Source organism: Arachis stenosperma, chromosome 8 (assembly GCF_014773155.1).
Source record: "Arachis stenosperma cultivar V10309 chromosome 8, arast.V10309.gnm1.PFL2, whole genome shotgun sequence".
Classification (NCBI taxonomy): Eukaryota; Viridiplantae; Streptophyta; class Magnoliopsida; order Fabales; family Fabaceae; genus Arachis; species Arachis stenosperma.
The window spans coordinates 11,786,201-11,804,871 of record NC_080384.1 but is presented as its reverse complement, the minus strand read 5'-3'; the positions used below and the strand labels follow the sequence as shown (position 1 = coordinate 11,804,871).

Below are 18,671 nucleotides of genomic sequence, written 5' to 3'. Positions count from 1 at the left end.
TGTAAAACAAACGAAAGTGTGAAGTATGGAATAAAAGTTACTTGGATACCATCCATGTAATTTTTACATAAAAATAAAACTTTTTTATTTTAAAATTTATGTATTTATGCGAATTAAAAAAATATAATTTTCCACTGATGAAAGAAATTAGCTGAAACATAATTATTTTGGATTAACCTTTAGCCAATAATACTGCAATAGTTTAAATCCACATTTATAAAACTTTACACATATAAAATATATAATTTATACCTATATTTATTAAAATTTATATATATAAATTAACACAATTTACTCTCACATTTGTTAGAATTTACATTCATAAATCAGTAAAATATATTTATTAAAAATAATTTAATATTTATACTAACCAAATATTAGTCAAAATTGCTAAAAACTACTTACTTTTAAGATTTTTTATTTTTATATTTATAGTTACCATTTAAATAAAATGTATATTAACCAACTTATCCAATTAATATTAATTTTAAATATAATTTTATGAATAATGCTAAACATCCAAATTTTTTTATTAACCAAGTCTAACTAAGTTGGTTTAATATAATAAAAATCAGTTATGACTAGTATTATTTCAAATCTTATTATTTAACTTAGTTGGACTTGATTTATAAAAAGACTTAGGTGTGTAGCATTATTACTCTAATTTTATATAAAATATCTTATGGGAACCAGTCTTGTAATTAATAAAGAGTTGATATTTATTTTGAAAAAAAAATATTAGTGAAGAGTGAAATTTATAACTAAATTTTTTTATGATAGTGTGCATCACGTAATGTTTTCTTTTTATTATGAAAAAGTATAGGGTATCAATATACTATCTGCCAACTTATTATTAACAGTAATTAATTATTATATTTTAAACAAGACACATACATATATAAAGACACTTTTATTAGACACAGCCATAAAAAAGATATTTTTATTAGACACATCACAAAGACACTTCCATTAAATACAATCATAAATAAGAATTGGTAGAAGTTGATAGAAATACTATTAGTAACATAGCGGATTGTTGTTTATTATTTGCAGTTGTCAGTGTAAGCATCTTAGCGCTATTCTTGGCGAGCTTCAATGTGTATTGCGGATTGAAGAAAAGAAAGCTCAACAAATGCTGAAAGAACAATTTTTTCAACAATTTTTTGCCGAAGAGAAAGGTTCAATTGAAACAGCTAAAATCTTTAGCATAGAAGAGCTAAAGAAGGCCACTAACAACTTTGATGAAGCCAAGATCTTAGGCCGAGGTGGCTATGGAATAGTTTACAAGGGATTATTACAAGACAATACAACTGTTGCAATCAAAAAGTCCAAAATCAGTGATCAAAAGCCAGATTGAACAATTCATCAATGAGGTGGTTATACTTACCCAAATCAACCATACAAATGTGGTTAAACTTTTGGGGTGTTGCTTAGAGACAAAAGTTTCATTACTTGTTTATGAATTCATTCAAGGTGGTACTCTTGACGATCATCTTCATGGTCAGAACCAATCTTTAAAGCTTAACAGGAAAACAAGATTGAGAATAGCAGCAGAAACTGCTGGGGCTTTGGCATACTTGCATTCTGCTACTTGTCCACCAATTATACATAGAGATGTTAAAACTACAAACATACTTCTTGATCATAATCTCAAAGCAAAGGTTTCTGATTTCGGAGCTTCAAAGATTGTTCCTCTTGATAAAACCGAACTATCCACCTTGGTGCAAGGGACTGTGGGGTATCTAGACCCTCTGAATACTTCCACACAAGCCACTTAACAGAAAAGAGTGATGTGTATAGTCTCGGAGTCGTTCTAGCAGAGTTACTTACAGGACGAAAAGCACTTTGTTTTGAGCTGCCTGAGGAGGATAGAAACCTTGCAATGTACATTTCTTCGATGAATATGAATCTTCTACTTCACATTCTGGACGTAGCCATAATTGATGAGGCAAAGCTCGAGCAACTAATGGAATTTGGGAATATCGCAAAACGATGTTTGGAATAAACTGAACATTTGCTCAATGCATCATCAACATCATATTCTGGTTTGTATATTGAATATGGAGCTTATGGAAGGGACGTTCTTTCTAGGTTGGAAAGCATAGGTCAGATTACTATTTCATTAGGTGGAAGGTGATTAGTAATTTTATATAAATCAATATGTAATTGTTCTGGATGATGATGCATCTCCATGTAAATATGACCCTGATAATTACATGTATCTATGGCAATGCTGTTTCCAACTACTCGGATTTCACATTATGTAGTTTTTAAAGTATAATCACATTCAATATTCCTCACAGATTACACTTTACAAGGTTTAGAATCTTCTAACTCTACCACAACTGCACTCCATCCTAACCAAGTCCACACAGGACATGAACATATGAATTGAATAGAAAAGAAAAAAAAATTTAAACAAGTTTTACAGGGAAGTGCAGTTGAATGTTTAGCAACATTATGACACAGTGGTAACAGAGTACTTACAGAAGAACAAGTTAAGCAGACTAAGCAGTGTACTGGCAGCCATGGAAATCGAGATTGCGAAACATCATTCTGATCAGACAATAGCTGCTGCAATAGTTTCAGCCTTTGTTGGACGCCAGAATGTCTTCTGAATGCAAAGTAGTCCCTCGTCGCCTTTCGAATAGGTGAACCGAATATCCCAGTGTAGAGACTTAGCTATGCTCTCTATCTCGCTTGTTGTTTCGACATTGTCCCTCACAATCAAGTATCCTTCTGGTCTCAGCATCCTATCAACTTCTGCAATCACTGCTACTATGTTGCATCTGATTCCGGAAATGCATCGGTTACTTAGATGATTAAGGATTGTTTGAAAATTTTAGATATTGCTTGAACATACCTGTCTTTAAGTTTTGATAATAAAGAATCAGCATGTAGAAGATCATAAGATCTAGGGTAGGTACTGAATGATTCACACCAATCATGATAAATTCCGAATAATCCACGCTCATAGATTATTGGAAGTGTGTCTGGAAAATCAAACGGAACAACATTCATTACCCAAACCTTCCAATTTTTTAGAGCTGCTGCAAACCTGAAAAGGCCAGAAAATGCACCCAAACTTCAGTTAATAGGATAAGCACAAAAGGAAACTATTCAAATTATCTTTTTCACAGAGTGAAATTTTGTATAATCCTTTCTGCAGAGTGCATATACCGCATGTAGTTATCAAGTACTATAGTAATTAATTTGCATTTCAAAGAGAGAAGGGAAATTCCATACACAAGTACACAGAATGTCTTACCCTCCATAAGCAGCATTCATGTCCATGATGTTTCTTATTGAAGCCCAATTTATTCCCATTCCATTCAAATATGAGTGGGAAATAACATTCTTCCAGTGCTTGTAATCTGCAGTGAATTCCACTGATGCTTCTCTTCCATAAACACCAACTTGAGAGTTTAACCAGTAAGGTGGTTTCTCCAACCTCAGTGGCCATTGCTCAGGCCAAACCGATCCACGTTCCGAGGCACCTACTTGCACTTTGTGCATACAATTCTGTAGTGATACATTCCTGTATGGAAATTTGAGGAAGAAGATCTACTTCATCAAAAGGAATCTTTTCTAATTAATTGAGCCATATTAAAAGCCTTATTATTTTCTCAACTATTCACCAATCCGAGCCATTAATGTAGAAATGAAATATAAGTCATTGTTGTAGGAACCAATAAAGAAGTAAAGTACCAGGCTTTATTTGGATCATCAGATTCATCACATATCGGTGGTTCATTCTTCGGTCTCCTATTGTAGCATTCATTATCAGTTGGTTTTCTATATATTGCTGCTGCCACTCCATTCAATTTGTCCTTTCCAATTACCACCAGATCCCAGCACATTGACTTTGTAATTTCAACCATATCTGCAACCAAAATAGTTTTCCATAAAGTCAAACCATACATTCATCTATTAGCTTGACACGTACTTCGATTTAACAGACTTTACCTTTCCAAATTCCAACATCTTCCGGATCCTTTTGATACACAGGAGTAGCAGACCAGACAAAGTAACCTCCCGGTCGCAATACACGATTAAGCTCTAAGAGTAGCTTGCCACCTGATTATACAACCAGTAAAGTATTCTAAAGGAGTTAACCATAAGTGGAAGATAGAAACACCATGAAAATGAAGATTTTATGTAAGTGATTCTTACACCTTCTATGTGCCATGGGACTCTACAGCGTGCACAGTGGATAAGGTCAAAGACAGAACCAGGGTAAGGCAATCTTTTGGTGCCCATGACGCCTAGTGTGGCGGGAATTCCACGTTCCAATGCAAACTGTACCTGTGCCTCATGCACATCTTTGGGAGCAAAGGACATGGTAAGAACATCTTTTTCAAACAGATAGCCTCCAAAGCTGGCTACACCACACCCGACGTCCAGTATCACTCGACTTCTCTTCCCCCATGCAATGTTACGAAGAGACTGCATCATTACACAGACACCCAAGTTAAGGAAAAAGTATGACTAACTTTCAAGAAAATGCATTCACATGTTTGTTGTTAAAGATCATGGAAGCATAATTAGCGGAACCGTGAAATAGGTGCTAACTTAGAACATATTAGAATTCAAATAAAAGGAATTCATATACTTTAACATAATAGCTTAACCTTTCAGAAATATAATAAAAGGAATTCATTATGCTTGAAGCAGTTTTATGTTAGAGATAATATCAGCATACAAAATAAATATCTTAATCCCATTATCAAAACCCTTTTATCCCCATTACCAAGCATTCATTTGTTTCTATAGAAATTACTATGTAGATACTACAGCCAATACCGGAAGAACACAAATATTGTATCTTCCTGAAAATTAAGTCAGCTGGATATATTATGCACACAACAAATGACATAAAATTAGAATAAAAATAAAAATATAAAAAAGGGCTTTTGCTTTTCTACAGGTTAGACTATTTTTTATTAAGAAAATATAAAGAATAACAAGATCAATTGGTTGTGCAAACTGCAAAATAACATATGAGCACGAGAATGGCTTACCTTCTGAATGAACTCAATGTAATGAAGAGCACCATTTTTAAACTGAGTTCCACCACCAGGAAAAGTGAGGTATTCCCCTGTAACTTTGACCCAATTTTGATGCCCCTTAACTTCTACAAGCTTAGTATGTGGAGCATTGTTAAACCAAATCTGTAACAGGCACAAAAAATATTAAATTTCATTTTTTTTTTCCATTATCATTTATTAAAGATATGCAACCTTGTTCCAGCTTAAGTGTTACATACTTTTTCCCTGCTTTGAGGCCACCTAATTGGGATTTGATAGCCCTCAGGTAGAGGAACAAGACAAGTTGGTGCTTCATTAGGACAGTGCCTCTCTCGATGTTCATAGTGTTTTATACTTCGAAGCATCCTAATAGCTTTCACATTGTCAAGGCATGGTATGTACTCTGATCCTGCACTTGTCTTACACAGTTTCCAGTCATATTTGCTGTTGTCCACAGAAGCCGAAGACTTTTGCGATTCCTTCTCATGCTGTGACTCTGCAGCTTGAGTCAACCAAGTTCCATTTTCAGTTGCAACTTCAGTTAATGTTTCAGGCTGAGTACCAGCTAGAAAGGCTTCTTTTGAAACTTTGTTGTTTACATGGCTTTCCAAGTTACTCTCTCCAGTACTTTGTTTGGTCTCCGAATGCACATGATTCTCGGTTTTATCCTCCTCGGCCTCACCAAACTTCTCTTCTTGATCTGTGGCTTCACCAATATTTCTTTCTGCTCCTAGATTGTTATCTGTGCTCTTGTTACTTTCAGATTCTGAATTTAAGTTTCCATCCAAGTCCTTCTCTAAATCGTTTTTTTCACTCGACTGACCTGAGCTATCCCTAACAACCTCTTGCTTGTTTTCTTCAGGTGAATCCTCAGACACTTTTTCAACTCCTTTTCTGTCACCCTCGTTTTCCGGCTGGCTTTCACTCTCAGTTTTTTGGGTCTGGCTATCGACCTTTGTTGATTCTACAGGTATATCACCTAAACTATTTTCAAAATGTGTAGAAGCATTGTTATTTACTATACGTTTCCCCTCATTAACAGTCTCAGGTGCCTGTACAATTGTGTTCTGGAATGGAACAATGAATGACATTACAATCCATATACCAACTAAGCAAAAGCCAACAAACACAGCCACAAAAACTGTCGAATAGTAGTTCGTTGTCTTCCTCCCTTCACCTCGAAAATTCTTCCCCAGAGCCATGGCCTATGGCTTTCAAACTAATGCTATTGCAAAATAAGTGCACCTAGTAAGGAAATCAAAATATTAGCAAGTTCATTTTCACTAAATAATAATGATTAGAAGTTAAATGCTAGATCTCTACTTATTAATTTGCCAGCACCTCTCATTTGCACACATTGAAAGCAAAATCACATTATTGTAACAGAGAGAGAGAGAGAGAGAGAGAGAGAGAGAGTCATATTGCATTTTAATGTAACATTCTAATAAATCACTCCAATGAAACACAAGATTTCAAAGTGGGAGGTAGGATGAAGAAACATAGATCAACAAAAATAAGCAATATGCAAAGGAAGAAGTAACTCAAAAGTTTCAATACAAGGAAGCTGAAGAAGGACATCAATCAAATAAGACTAGAAGAGGGAGATTGACAAAATACTAAGAGCCAGACAGAAATGTTGAAGATACTAAAGCAGGTGACCTTATGAATGAATCAATAAAAGAACAGATCAATTTTGATTAGAATGTTAAAAAGTCAAAAGAAAAAAAAGAAAGATTCAAACTTTGTCCAGTAGTTCAATCAGTGAAGGAATATTTCAAACAAAACTGCTAGTGTTTGGGCTAAATTGATGCAAACACAGAAACACAACTGTTTTTGGGGGGGAAACCACAACAAAGAATACTAAAAACTTAAAATAGCGAAGACCCCATAACAGGAAAAGGGATAAACAAACATGAAATCAAGTAAAGCATCCAGCTTTAAAGTCAGTTTCCCTAGAAACAAAAACCCACTTAAATATTTTTAGTATATTCTTCATAAACCTAGGTAAGATCGTCATCAACACACAGAATATAAGGAAGGAAATGGGAGATTGTTACCTTGGTCCTCACCTAAGAGGCACTATTACTCACTTTCCTTTCTCAACATTCATCATCCTACAGACTATTCCGTTTGAGAATGTATGGGTTCCTCAAAAAGTTTATGTTTTCAGCTTCATTGAATGGGAAACAGAAGTACAGAACAAGGTTAGAACAGAATGAGCTGAGGGAGTTAATGCATGTGATGGTTTTGAAGTAGGAGTGAAAGCCAGAACCAGAGCGGAAAAAACAAAATCTATTGAGGAATGATTATTTAATTCAGGTAAATCGAAATCAATAGATACTTTGTGTTACTGTGTGCTAAAATATCAATTCAAAACATAGAATATGAAGGTGGAAAATTATTAGTTTGGTGTCATGGTGTGAGGCATGTGCTTAGAGAAAGTAAGAAACAGCTGTACTTGTTGGTGATTGGTGCTTCTGTCAATTTATTTGTTGGGTTTTGGTGTACTTTATGCCAATTTACAACTACTTTTTACTTGGTTAATGTACTAATTGAAAATAAATGAATGAATAAAATAACATGAATAGAAAATGAATGTAATGAAGTAAGTCTCGGAACTGAAAGATAGAGGGATGTTCTGTTCGGAAAAATATGGATGTTGATAGAATGACATATGTTAATATGTTGTGTAGTATGTGTGTCGGTTGCGTTAACCGAAGATTTTTATTTCTTGTGGACCAGTTCTCATCTCTTGGTTAATTTGTTAGGTTGAGTTAGATTACAAGCTTCTAATGTGAAAAATATTAGATTAATCTTAATCTCCTTTTTTTATTGTGCTTTCGCTAATGTTTAAGGATAAAACGGGAGCACTCCACTTGTTTTTTTTTTTTTAGTCCTGAATTATGGATAAAAACATTTTTTTCAATTGAAATAAAATAATTTTACTGTCTTTGAAAAAAAATTCTAATAATAACAAAATGTTTTGGTCATAGTTGAGTGAATTAGTAATTTATACTAGTTTTATCATTTATTCTTTTTTTTGGGAGGATATGTGTAATGACTAATTTTTCGAATATTACAAAATGCAGATACATCCTCATCCTCACTGAGTTTTAAAGTTTTTTTGTTCTTGTGTTATTTCACTTATTTGAGCCGTGTCCATTTTATTGGACAACCCCCAATCCTAGGTACTTCAGTGGATTGGACAACTCCCAATCCTAGGTACACAACACACCCACACACTCCTCATATCACATTTTTCCTCAATTACTTTTTCTAGGGTTTGAACCATTGACCTTTGATATGGGAGGGGGAGAGATGGCATTAGAACCAAGATTCATTGGCTTGTGTTTACTTATTTAGTTATTATGATTTTGCAATGTCATATTTTTGTCTTGGCCCATCACTTGTGAGAAAAAAAATTCCAATAAAAAATTTGAAAAAAATTACAAATATCATTATTTTTTATTTTGCCTGAATTTAGAAATATTCTTCATTAGTTTATTAAGCATTAAGCATGCAAACTTTGTTTTCAAAAAAGGTTTCTGTCTGTATTATTCAAGTTAACTTCCAAATGAAGTGACTCATTAGATTGTGAGGTCTAATGTGGTTAATCACTTAATCCACCCTATTAATTCATTAATTAGTATTTACTTAATTTAATTTGGTACGTTGATATATAATTTTTGCTCCCCATACATGATTCAATATTCACACTAAAAATATGATAAAATTGAAGTTTTGGCTTTCAAGAGTTCAAGGCTTCAAGCATGCGGATTCGCTTCCCACTGAACTGTTGACACAGGTAAAGCCACGTCATCACATTATCCACATTTTTATCGAAAATCCAAGCTGTTTGATGACGTGGCACAACTTTCAGCTCAGCCTCTAACTAATGAAATGTTTTTTTATTTTTTCAAATAATACTTGAGTTTCTTTCATCTCTATTTTGTATAATTAAATTGAATAAAAGAAGAAGAAAGAAATCGTGTGGAAGGAGTGAATTGAAAGAGATTTTTGCTTGTTTTGAGAACACCAATTTCCCAACATTACATTACTTTTTTGCTTTCATTCTCTATCACTTTTTTTTTTTCTTTTTTTCTCTTAAGAGAAGAGAATGGTGGTGGCTTGTGAAAGATGAAGAGGAGGAGCTGCACCTCCTTCCTTCCATGGCATGTAACTGTGTTTACAACAACAATGTCCTCTCATTCTCACAAACCACACCAAGAACAATGTTCACCACCACCAACACCATTCCTACAATCATCTCAAAGCCATTTTCTTCCAATAGATGCAGCAGACCCTTTATCTTGTCTTCTATAACAAATTCTACTCCATCCTACAACACCCTTGTTTCTGAGGTACCCTTTCTCACTCTCTTTCATTCTTTTTTCCATACATTTTCTGCCATTATTATGATTAAGGAGTTCAACGCTAGGCTAGTAGTAGTGTGAGGGAAATTGCAGGGAATATGTCCTAGTTTAGTGTAGCTAAAGTTGTGTAGCCTTTTATTTTAGATATGAACTTGCTTGTATTCAACACACACTAGCATACAATGTCCTATATATTTCAATTTTGTTGTATGTTGTATTCCATGCTTGTCATGAAACCTCTCTCTCAAACTTATAGACATTATATCTTGAGCTAAAATTCAATCTTTTATTTACAAGAGTTGGTGATAACAAAGATTAAACTCTTGGACTTTCTAGACATATATAGAAGTTCTGATAACATGTTATGTATCATTCCTCTTAAAAGATTAAGCTGCTATGGAGAGGCACATGGTTCAGTCATGTAAAATATTTTTCACTATTAATGTTCACATTTGTTGGAAGTGCTGCATCCTTTGACTTTGGCTTTATTACAGTACCATGGACAAACAAGAATGTGTGTTCTGGATTCCAGCTTCCAGTTCTAATAAACAAAATTGAAATTTCTTTTCTTAATTCATGTATGGATTGTTATCTGAAATGAAGAAAACTCTGACTAAATAACTTTTTGTTTAAATTTAGGCTGTTAGACTCTTGGTTCCTCCGGCAAGATTTGAAGCTTCAAAACTTAAGGTAGTTTTATTGGAGGGTCAGATAAACAAATATGCAAGTTTTATTCCGAGAACCTACATTCTATCGCATTGCGACTTCACAGCTAATCTGACTTTAACAGTCTCCAATGTGATCAATCTTGAGCAGGTTTGTGTTGTGTCCTTGCTTTCACATAGCATAGAAATTATAGTGCTTGATGGTATATATTTTGAACAAAAACATTGGTTCTCTTAACTAATTCATATTATGTATCTGCCATCCCCCTTTTTTCTTTCTTGTGTGGCAGTTGAGAGGGTGGTATGAGAAGGATGATGTTGTAGCTGAATGGAAGAAAGTGAAAAATGAGATGTGCTTACATGTTCATTGCTTTGTCAGTGGTCCCAATCCCTTCCTGGATTTGGCTGCAGAATTCAGATATCACATATTCTCCAAGGAAATGCCTTTGGTATGTTTCCATTAAACTTATATTAAAAGGAGAATTCTAATTAAATAGACAAGTAGTGAATTATATAGGAGTATTTTGTTTCGTGAAGATCATATCTTAGTATCTTGTATTCTGATATTCACAAATTGTGACTTGAAGGTCCTATATTATGCATAACTGTGTGTGACATTTGTTTTGTTCCTTTTCTTGTTGAGCATGGTAGGTACTCAAAGCAATTCAATATGGAGATTCTGCGCTTTTCGATGAACATCCTGAATTGCTGGATTCTATAGTTCGCGTGTATTTTCATTCTAGCTCCAAAAAATACAACAGAATGGAATGTTGGGGACCTCTAAAGGATGCTATAGAGGTAATAAACTTAAGAAAATGCAGAAATGATCTATGCTTTATACTTTTACATTTTTCCTTTAAATGCACAATTTCATTACACAAATTTAGCACCATAAGTATTTGAGTTGATTATACTCACTTCCCATGAGGTCAGGCAATATTACCCGCAAATGCGAGGTTAGGTGTAAACATGACTTAGGCTGTCATGTATAATATCACCTAATCTCGTGTACTATGGTGTAATTTACTCTGATTATTTTCATGCATCTTAAACCGAAAAAAAGATTGGTCTGATTAAGAATTAACTAGTTTTGTGAGTATGTTCCTTGTGGTTGTAGGGAAAGCAAGTGGATGAGTTCCAAGGGCTAATAGAAAGAGATCGTCCTTCAGTAAAGTGGCAGACTCCAAAGTCCATCTTCCAAGCTCTTTTTGCTTTTCTTCTATGAAATGTATCTACAATAAACATTGAATTATTTGTTCATATCCCATTTCTCAGAATTTCCATTTTGTTTAGACAAACCAGAGTTCAGATTGCAAGAATGAATTAATACCACAAAAGAAACCAAAATTTTTGGAAATACTAAAAGAAAAATGAAAAATTACAACAAAACTACCTCCACTTTCTCTCATTATCTTTTTTTATGAAATATTTCTTTTCTTTTAATCATAGGCTCATAGCTGATAGGTCATACATCGAGTTAAACTTCAAAGTGGTGCCTCAGATTCACGAATTGCACCGATTTAGTCCTTGACTTACCAATTGCACTAGTTATGTTCTTGAAATTGTAAAAAATGCATCTAGTTGGTCCCTCACCTCATTTTCGGCCATTTAATCTTGCCGCCGGCAGGCACATGGCAAATTAGTATCACGTTGGAGTAAACTTGCCTCTGCCACTCTTAGGCCCTAATCCCGTCGGAGCTTGCCTCCACCATTGCTCAAATAAGAGCCATCTTCGCCAAATGTAGGCCTTCATATTTACTGCAAGTCTTGTTGAAGATGATATACTTCACTTCTCTCGCAATTCATATATGCCTCTGCGTCGCTTGATTTTTCCTCTTATGCCTAGTCCGTATTTTTCAATACCCACCCGCACTTCCCCAGTATCTTTGTCTACAACAACATTATATGGGCTCTTCTCTTCCTCCAACCATTAATTCTCCTCTTGATGCTCTTGGAGTAGTTTTTGGGAAAGAGCATGGGAGCTGTTCCAACAGTTACTTTCAAGAAACAACACTACAAGGATTAGCCAAATGAATTTAGGTTCTTCAAATAATCCTGGCACATCATCTACTTGTGGTCCAAATGTACAAGAAGAGTTGGATACCGTTAAAGCGCAATTGCAAGCGCTAGTCTCCTATATTGCTTCTAAAGAAGGAGGTAAAATTCCGGTGAAATTGGCTGGAATGTTTCCTATATCAAATGAGTAGGGAACATTCCAGCCAATTTCACCGGAATTTTACCTCCTTCTTTAGAAGGAATATAGGAGACTAGCGCTTGCAATTGCGCTTTAACGGTATCCAACTCGTCTTGTACATTTGGACCACAAGTAGATGATGTGTCAGCATCATTTGAAGAACCTAAATTCATCTGACTAATTCTTGTAGTGTTGTTCTTGAAAGCAACTGTTAGAACAGCTCCCATGCCTAAACCTCGAATACGACGAGGGTGCTCTTTCCCAAGAACTACTCCAAGAGCATCAAGAGGAGAATTAACAGTTGATTCCACCGATTGTTGACTGCTATATGCTTCAATCTTCTCCTACAAATATAAAAAGAAAGAAAAAGAATCAAACATAGTATTATCTTATAAAAAAGAAAGAAAAAGAAATACAAACAAGTTACTTATTACACTTTAGTCTTACCGCTATTTCTTTAGCCTTTTCATTAACATAACTTCCATCTATTTTCTTGTGAGTGATGTCCCACATTTGAACCCTACTAACTTCTTTTCCCTTCTCTTCCGTCTAAAATTCAAGAAAAGTAGAAAGACTCGATCAAGAAATATATCATTCAAGAAAAGATATGCATAAAATTAAGTAACTAACAGCAACAATATAACAACGGAGATGCATTGGGTGCTAACATAAATGACTCCTATGCTGAAGTGGTGAGTGATAGTAATATCGTAACAATAACAGTTCTCATGAAAAATAGTCACTATCATGGGAAAATTGGTCAATATTGGAGAATAGCAGTTCTCAGCCAATTCAAACAAAATCATAGAAATGATTACCAATTCAGCCCTTCTTCTTGCAATTGATTTAGCACCTGAAGTATGAGGAATTATTTGTTTTTGCCGAATTTCTTGATTCCTCTTACAAAGATTCTGCAAGATAAATTTGAACACAATTAAATAGAGTCAAACATGCATTCAACATATCGCTGGTTCATTACCAACTCTATATAAAATAAAAGATGAGCAAGCAGCAAACAATGAATAAAGGCTTTTTATTACCAACTCTAAATAAAGGCCTTTCACAACATTCCATATGAATTCAATATCCTATTTTCAGCATCAAACTATATAAGGCTTTTTAGTGGGACAACATTTAACTAGGAGAGTAAGTACTTACCCGAGTTTCAGGCTTCAAACGATATTCTACGAATAAAGCCCATTGATCAAGAGCAATATCTTCTGGTGTATTATTTATGATCTCGGTTTTACTCAACCTCGGATCATAAAACTCATTCCAAAGCTTTATCCTATGTTCCCTCCATTTTTTGCCAAGCGATTGGAGCAGAAATCGTTTGGCCAAGCTATCACTCACTTTGAAGCAAAATCGAGCCTTTAATATGGAACAAAGAATATATATTAACAGATGAAAGAACATGAAGCTATTACCTTATTAAGCTCATAATTTTTGGAGCCAAATAATTTTCCCTTCTCACTTTTTGCATCAAGATCTCCTAATGCAGCACAACATATGCAAAATAAGATTATAATGAAAAACATATAAAAAAAATGTAGTTTATGTAGGAGCACCTGGGTGCATTATATGGTATAATGAAAGTGCTACTACAAAAAAGGATATTGCAAGAATCACAGAATGACTACTGCAAGCAGCAACAAAATGTATACCATGTCACTAAAAAAAGAAATAAATAATGGGTTAGATAGATCAATAATGAAGTTACATGTTTGCTCTGCTAACGATTATCAAATTAGTTATTTGAAGGGTTAAAATAAGAAATAAACCTTTTATTTACAAAAAGTCAATTTAAGCATCTTTCACTTTATAGGTTGCCAATTAAACCACAAGAACACAAATCCAATTAAGGAAGCTAGGCCCTGATCAATAACAAATCCAGTCAGCTAGAACAAGGGAGAAACAAATACACAAAGCATCGAATGATAAAGGATTGTGAGGAGGTACATATAGTCACTGCTAAATTAAGCGTAAGATTCAGAGGGGGGGGTCAAATTTTAAAAGTCAAATAATTTCCAAGACAATTGCAATTCACAATAGTTCAACCTATGTAAAAACAGAACCATCTTCTGGAAATGGTTTTCAGCTCACATGAACATTTATTCATTGAGTAGAACAATACCATTTGGATTTTTCGTTTTCTTCTTTTTTAAAAAATTTATTTCTTGCTGGATAATCAGTTGCATATCTGAAGTTCTGAACAAAAAATTGCAACAAGAAGAAGTTTCTATTGGAAGTTGGAAACAGCATCCAATATGTGCAAGATTAACATAGTAAAATAAAATTAATCAGGAATATAATTATAAATCTATAGATGCAGGATAATGTAACAGTTTCCAAATCATACCTCTGATTAACCACCAGTGAACACTAGAATGCTGATGTTACATTGTCATAAGGGTAAAACAGAAATTTATAACGGTTCAACAACATGACTAAGAAGATAAGATTGACTTGGTCGTATAATCAATTAACTGGACATTACCAACACATAATTATTAATAGTTCATATCTAAACTTTCAATCTTTATAAGGAACGGCCAAAAGACTTAAAAGTAAAGAAATCTAATTGGCATGTATACATTGGCTATACTAACTAATTATCTGAAAGAGATAAATGTTATATAGACTGGAGCTTACTTTTGATAATGAGACCTTTTTATCTGATATTTAAGTTCAAAAGCATGTCATTTGAGGAGTTCCAAGTATAGCCTATATACTACAGGTTGGAGATTTCTACAACGAAGAACCCTGCCAAAAAGAATAAAGATATCAACATCACATATGAAAACACTAATAAACTCTGAGTGAATGAGAACAGCAGCAGAAATCAGATACAGGGTAAGCAATTTTCTTAACAAAATTAAATTTGATAGCTAAATTAAATTCAAGCATCTGAAATTTTGAACACAAAAATCAATATTAGAAATCAATATATGCAACAACAGTAACAACCATCAAATCTTATTCCATCTTAATAAGCAACAACTTAAAGAAAAAGACTAAATAAAGAAAATCTCTGATAATAAGGAGTAAATAAAAATACCTATTGAAATCTAGGTTCAAATCAATACTGCAGCTAGCATCAAGTTGGATTTCACCAGCTGGTATTGAGCTTCTGCAGGTAATTAAGTTACTTCTGATCTAAGATCCCAATTCACAGTCCATATCCAAATCCTCCACTCCACCAGCCCTTAATTACATGATATAGCAAAGAAAGAGTAATAATTAATGTAGAGATTTGAACTGCATTTGTGACAGGAACATAGAGACTAGTAATTATTATTAACTCAAGTTAATTAGTTCTATAAAGATTTAAGCTATAATTTACAAACCGAAGCTGGAAAAAGAAGAAATAGCACTCACATATATGAAGCTATTCCGTTACGACAAATTTTCGAGTGAGAAGCGAACCCAAAAAGAAAGAGAGAGAGAGAGAGAGAGAGAGAGAAGTACCATCATGGAAGGAAAGGGAGAACGAAAGGGAGGCACTGAGGATTTTGGCAGAGAAGAAGGACATCAAGAAGCTAGAGGAGACGTCACCGGAGGAGATCGTCGCCGGAGGAGGAGATGCCGCCGGAGAAGATCGTCAGGGAACGCAATAGGATTGGAGATCGCTACACAATGGATGCAGTAGTGTACGCACGCGTCTTCAGCAACCAGTGTTTCTGAAATTAGGGTTGGAATTGTATATATATGGGAGATAATGGCGGGTTGGAACCGCCATAATATAAATGACATTTTAATTTTTTCTTTTTTGGTAGTGTGTGTTGTATTTAAAACCAACTAAAAAAATTGTTATTTTAGATTAAAATTTAAGTTAGTAATAAGTCATTGTATAAAATCACACTGTTACGATAAGAAAGCCTAGGTGGATGACTATTTTTTCACAAAGTTCTTAGGTTTTGAAGAAAAATCTTATTTAATGTAGTTTGACAAATTACTATTACATACACTTATAAATAGAAGCTTTTGCCTCAAAAAAAAATACTTAGCAATAAAGTAAATATTTCTTCTCTCTTTCTTTTTTAAAGCATTTCTTTACTTTTTTTTTTATAAACTACTAATATAATATTAATATATTATCTTTATAGTAGTATAATAGTGTTAGTAAATATTAATAATAGTATTTTTATTTATACTTTTATATTTGTTATCTCTTCCTTATTTATTTATTTAGTTGTTTTACAACACGTTATCAGCACAAAACTCTAATCAAATTTTAGAAAGACTCAGGTAACAAATTTTCATTATGTTGAAACTCTCTCATCTTGAATTCAATGCTCTTGATATATCTAAAAATAATTATTTATCATAGATATTAGATGCTGAAATCCATCTTGATTCAATGGATCTTGGAGATACCATTAAAGTTGAAAATAATACATCCCAAAAAGATAAAGTCAAAGCCATGATTTTTCTTCGTCGTCATCTTGACGAAGGATTGAAAAATGAATATCTTACATTAAAAGATCCTGCAGATCTTTGGAAAGATCTTGAAGAAAGGTATAATCATCAGAAAACGGTGATACTTCCTCAAGCTCGATATGAATGGACGCACTTGCATCTACAAGATTTTAAATCTATAAATGAATATAATTCTGCAATGTTTCGAATCACCTCACGGATGAAATTATGTGGGAAAAAGATAACTGATCATGATATGTTAGAGAAAACTTTCTCAACCTTCCATGCCTCGAATGTGCTCCTGCAGCAGCAATATCGAGAAAAATGGTTTAAAAAATATCCTGAGTTAATTTCTTGCCTTCTTGTTGCTGAACGCAACCATGAGTTGCTTTTAAAGAATCACGAAGCGCGCCCAGCTGGCGCCACCCCATTTCCTGAAGTAAATGCGGCAAATCATTACCCCAGAAGAGGTAAATGGCAAATTTTTAATAACAAGAAAAATTATGGAAGGAAAATGAATTATATTCAAAAGAGAGGATCTCACCAGAAGTGGGATAAAGAAAAAAATATCGGGCAAAATAAATCAACAGAGGATAAGTATTTCCGTTGTGGTGGAAAGGGTCATTGGTCACGTACCTGTCGTACCCCAAGGCACCTAGTCGATCTTTACCAGGCATCTTTGAAAAAGGACGACAAGAAAAAAGAGTCGAATTTCGTTTCAAATGATGCTGAAAATTCCACCACTCATTATGATGTATCTAATTTCTTTAAGGATCCCGAGAAAAATATTGGTCATTTAATCAATGATGGAATAGTTTAATATGTGGGATTGTTAAGTATCCATGTAAATAAATAATGTAAAGAATTATTATTAAGTCTTATTTTTTATGTATTTAAGTTTCAAATATAATGTATATAAATAATGAAATATTAATGTTTATGAATTTTGAAATCATTAAATATGTCATATTTTAAAATAAAATTTTAGTATATGACATTATTTTTATGTACAGTATTTCTTAGAAAAATAATTCCGATCAAGTATTCAATTTAACTGTGCATGCTACTCATTTTATTATTATTTGCCTTTGAAGAGAATGACAAGGATATATAATGAAGATGTATGCCTTGGGATAGTGCAAGTTCGCACACCATTCTCAAAAGTGATATATATTTTACTCATCTGGTGCCAAAAGAAGAATGTGTTAATACTATTATTGGCTCAGACAATGTGATTGAAGGCTCCGGAAAAGCTATAATTTTGTTTCTCGAAAGAACAGAATTCATAATAAATAATGCACTATTGTCTACCAAGTCTCGAAGAAACTTGTTGAGCTTTAAAGATATTCGCCGAAATGAATATCATCTTGAGACTATGAATGAGGGAAATCGTGAGTATTTATGTATCACAACTCATGATTCAAATAAAAAGGTTATATTAGAAAAGTTATACTCACTTTCATCTGGGTTGTATTATACTAAAATTAGTGCAATTGAATCACATGCCATTGTAAACCAGAAGTTTACTAGCCCAAATGAATTCATAACTTGGCACGACCGATTGGGTCATCCGGGAACAACCATGATGAGGAGAATTATTGAAAACTCCCATGGACATTCACTAAAGAACCAGAAGATTCTTAAATCTAGTGAATTTTGTTGTGCTGCATGTTCTCAAGGGAAGTTAATTTTAAAGCCATCACAAGTAAAGATTGGATTTAAGTCCCCTGAATTCCTAGAAAGGATTCAAGGTGATATATGTAGACCTATTCATCCACCATGTGGATCTTTTAGATATTTTATGGTCCTAATAGACGCATCTTCGAGATGGACACATGTGTGCTTATTGTCCTCTCGCAACCTGGCGTTTGCGAGATTACTGGCTCAAATTATTCGATTAAAAGCACAATTTTCAGAAAATCCAATCAAAGCAATTCGTCTTGATAATGCTGGTGAATTTACTTCCCAAACTTTTGATGCTTATTATATGGCT

General features: G+C 33.8%; 4 protein-coding genes across 4 annotated transcripts; 2 read left to right on the top strand and 2 right to left on the bottom strand.

Moving 5' to 3' along the window:
* Positions 1-577: 577 nt before the first annotated feature.
* On the top strand, positions 578-2,005 carry LOC130945394 (wall-associated receptor kinase 3-like). Its single transcript, XM_057874115.1, is given in 5 exon segments — positions 578-584; positions 1,054-1,133; positions 1,136-1,342; positions 1,344-1,751; positions 1,754-2,005. Coding segments are annotated over 5 exon segments (954 nt in total).
* Positions 2,006-2,043: 38 nt separating this feature from the next.
* Positions 2,044-7,424, bottom strand: LOC130944692 (probable methyltransferase PMT24). Its single transcript, XM_057873151.1, has 9 exons — positions 7,085-7,424; positions 5,267-6,272; positions 5,022-5,171; positions 4,176-4,446; positions 3,967-4,077; positions 3,709-3,883; positions 3,269-3,538; positions 2,864-3,058; positions 2,044-2,789 (listed from the first exon to the last, which is right to left on the bottom strand). Exons 2-9 carry the CDS (start codon positions 6,227-6,229, stop codon positions 2,561-2,563), a joined length of 2,364 nt encoding a protein of 787 aa, XP_057729134.1. The 5' UTR covers positions 6,230-6,272; positions 7,085-7,424; the 3' UTR covers positions 2,044-2,560.
* Positions 7,425-9,006: 1,582 nt separating this feature from the next.
* On the top strand, positions 9,007-11,325 carry LOC130944898 (magnesium dechelatase SGRL, chloroplastic). Its single transcript, XM_057873484.1, has 5 exons — positions 9,007-9,388; positions 10,040-10,216; positions 10,356-10,514; positions 10,717-10,863; positions 11,183-11,325. Exons 1-5 carry the CDS (start codon positions 9,197-9,199, stop codon positions 11,288-11,290), a joined length of 783 nt encoding a protein of 260 aa, XP_057729467.1. The 5' UTR covers positions 9,007-9,196; the 3' UTR covers positions 11,291-11,325.
* Positions 11,326-12,255: 930 nt separating this feature from the next.
* LOC130945393 (uncharacterized) lies at positions 12,256-14,900 on the bottom strand. The gene is made up of 4 exons (XM_057874114.1): positions 13,418-14,900; positions 13,078-13,170; positions 12,707-12,808; positions 12,256-12,603 (listed from the first exon to the last, which is right to left on the bottom strand). The coding sequence occupies exons 1-4, from the start codon at positions 13,673-13,675 to the stop codon at positions 12,256-12,258; spliced, it is 801 nt and encodes a 266-aa protein (XP_057730097.1). The 5' UTR covers positions 13,676-14,900.
* Positions 14,901-18,671: the final 3,771 nt, after the last annotated feature.